We start from the raw sequence: 3,337 nt of genomic DNA, 5'->3' as shown, positions 1-3,337 counted from the left end.
CCTACCCGAAGGCATCGGTTGCTTTGAAAGATAACATATATGTGGATGATACAATAAACAAATAATCAATGCATCAACAATGTTAAACAAAAATAGGAAAGGCATCATGAAAACTTATTTTAGACTGAGGACGAATCATGGAATTTGCAATAACTACCTGTACAAACAATAGTAGACACTTTAACATATTATACTTGAAAGTCCGGCAAACAAAAAACAATGAGAAATATTGTTCAAAGATCTAGATACAAATAAATAGTTAGCTTCTGCATTATTTTTTTAAACATATATGTATATATAGTTGACCGTAAAGATTAAAATATAAGAAGATAGTCAGGGTTGCGGTTAAAAAAAGAAGAACAAATAGTTTAAAACTATTTTAATGTCCGACGTTTCGCCCCACTTTGTAAGGCTTCATCAGGGCTAAAAAGATACAAAAAAAACTGAGAATATTACAACAATAAGGTAATTTATCCTAGCTTAATTTACCTTATTGTTGTAATATTCTCAGTTTTTTTTTGTATCTTTTTAGCCCTGATGAAGCCCTGCAAAGTGGGGCGAAACGTCGGACATTAAGTTTTAATAGTTTTAAACTATTTGTTCTTCTTTTTTTGACTGCAACCCTGACCATCATCTTATATTTATTGTTTTTAACTTTTTGATACAGCCGTTATTTTTTATTCTCCCTACCTATATTTGGCAGACTCATCAATTTTGACTAGTAATTATGCATAATTTTCATTAAAGTAATCGAAAATTGGGGTGAAATAACTGCCCTTTTTTTCCCCCGCTTTTGTACTAAAATAAAATAATATTGAGACGTAACTATTGGAGATATAGGGTGGAGAATGACCCCCGGTGAGTTGAAAGGGCCTATATAAGCCCTTCGATTGGATCCAACCTTCTCAGTCACCCACAGCCCACTCACCATGAGGATCTTCGCCTTCATAGCTCAACTCTGTGAGTCATTTATAATATCAATTTATTATACATATCGCTCGTTTTCTTGAACAGTAGCACATCTTACATAATGCCAATTTAGGAGAAAAATATAAACATTTTAAATATAGATTTATTCAAATATCGACGTCAACCTTTATTTTATTGGTCTAATTGTTTGTATATTAGACATTAGTGTATTTTAGAATCAAATTGGCTAAATTTAACGTATTGTACCAGCACACTAACCATTTTTCAAGATTTGCCGGTTTTAAGAAAAATTATCCCTTATTTAACTAAGTTCTATTTTCATATATAAGAAGATGGTCAGGGTTGCGGTCAAAAGTGAAACAAAAATAGTTTACAACTATTTATTTTCCGACGTTTCGCCCCACTTTGCAGGGCTTCATCAGGGCTAAAAAGATACAAAATGATACTATGATAAGAATAAAAATACAAAGATAAGATACAATGATAAGAATAAAAATACAAAGATAAGATACAATGATAAGAATAAAAATACAAAGATAAGATACAATGATAAGAATAAAAACAAGAAACAATGGCAAGAGTAAAAATTTCTTTATAAAAATTCGTAAAATATAAAGCTAAAAAAGTACAGGAGATGCACATAAAAAAAAACAATACGGGGAAAGAAAAAATAAAAAGAAAAAATATATATATAGAGAGAGAGATAAAATAAACGTCATGAAAGAATAATAAAAATAAAAATAAATAATAATAATGATAATAAATGAGCAAAGAGCAAGTCATGACAACATACTTGTTCAGAGGAATCGGTTGAACAGAAAGAAACAATAAAGCGGAAGCGTGGAGGAGTGGGGAGGAGGTAGCTAGCAAACTGTTTAACGGTTTTATTTCGATTTCAAGTTCTATTTTCATTGTAAATATTTAAAGAAAAAGGCGAAAGAAATCATAATAAAAAAAAATGATAATAGTGAAAAAGATCTTAAATAATTAAACTAAAAATATATGTTCAAAATAAAAATACTTGAGTCAATTTATATATCAGAGAACATCAATTAGACAATAAATTTTTAAACAGATACACGAAATTTGAACCAACACTATTCAGAGATTTTAAGCAAAATAAATTTATGAAAAATATGGGTAAAATTTCATGTTACTATTTACAATTAATTTTAATAATAATTTAGACCAAAATGCAATTTGAAATAAATTAATTATAACCCTGACCTGAGTATATGGAAGGTTGAAAATAATTTGCTTATATAATAGCTGATAGTGTTAAGTGGATCTAAAAATAAAAAGTTTTAAAAATTAATAAAATTATGACAAAATAGGTAACTAGACATAAGCTTATTAATAATTAATATGATTCTCTATTAATTTATCGTTTCATAGGCTAATTTAACTTGCAATTAATGACCTGGGCAGAACATCCTCCAAAACGTTTTTTAAATTTACATTTAAGATTGTCCTTGGGGATGGCCGAATTGGCCGAAACGTTGGACTGTTGATAGTGTAATAAAAAGTGTTGAGACATAAATAGATACCAATTGATTTATTTTTAAAAATAAATATACTATGTTTAGGTTATTATAGAATGAATAATAAAATTTAGGGGTCTGATCGTAAATCATTAAATCAATTTTTTTTTTTTTTTAACAACGGATTTTTCTTTTTTAGTAGCTACATTTTAGTCTTAGTTATGAGGCCATTTTCCATCTAGGGGATTTTATATATCTACATTATACAATTTAATATTGTCTGAATAATTATTTAAAAATTTATATTATTCATAAAACAAAAAAAAAATTACATTCATATTTGGAAAAAAAATATTTATTTTTTTACTTAGTTTCCTTATAATTTATCTCCATAAAAACAGAATAAAAATATCACTTTTTCAGCCTACCATATTTTACCTTCATCTCCCTCAATATTATTTACAATGAGACTCATACATATATGTTCATTTTCAAAGGCCTCTTTGATTTCCTTTTTAACTATAGTTGTTGACCAAATGAAGTAGTTTTTTTAGTCGTTTCCTTGCAAAATCCATCCAAGTCGTATGTTTTCAACTGAATTTGTATGTATTTTGGAAATAAACAATTCAATTATTATTATGAGGTGTAGATAGTTGACCGTAGATAAATGATTGGAGAAGTTTGTCGGGGGGTGCGGTCAGTAAAGAACAACATAAATAAACAAAACCATATTTATTTATTTTATGCCGACGTTTCGACCTGAGTTTCAGGGAATTTCATATTTCACTGTTTTCAATCTGCTACCATCTAATTCCACGATTATCTATCAATTAAATTTTTTTTGTACTATTCAATTATCAGTTATCAATTTTTTATCATTTATGATTCAATTCAATATTTTGTATAATTCTAAATTTGTTTGTATA

The 3,337-nt window shown here is 27.7% G+C and overlaps 1 protein-coding gene across 1 annotated transcript in view; it reads left to right on the top strand.

Annotated features, from left to right (window-relative positions):
* Positions 1–890: 890 nt before the first annotated feature.
* The window catches only part of Burs (Bursicon), an 8,640-nt gene continuing 6,193 nt past the window's right edge, over positions 891–3,337 (top strand). The window contains exon 1 of the mRNA XM_014420339.2: positions 891–960. Coding sequence (XP_014275825.1) covers positions 930–960 — 31 coding nt within the window. The 5' untranslated portion in view covers positions 891–929. The remainder of the gene's footprint in view (positions 961–3,337) is intronic.

Source organism: Halyomorpha halys, unplaced genomic scaffold (genome assembly GCF_000696795.3).
Source record: "Halyomorpha halys isolate HHAL.00 unplaced genomic scaffold, Hhal_1.1 Scaffold268.1, whole genome shotgun sequence".
In the NCBI taxonomy this organism is placed as follows: Eukaryota; Metazoa; Arthropoda; class Insecta; order Hemiptera; family Pentatomidae; genus Halyomorpha; species Halyomorpha halys.
Note: the sequence above shows the minus strand (reverse complement) of the source record. Positions and strands in the feature narration are given on the sequence as shown.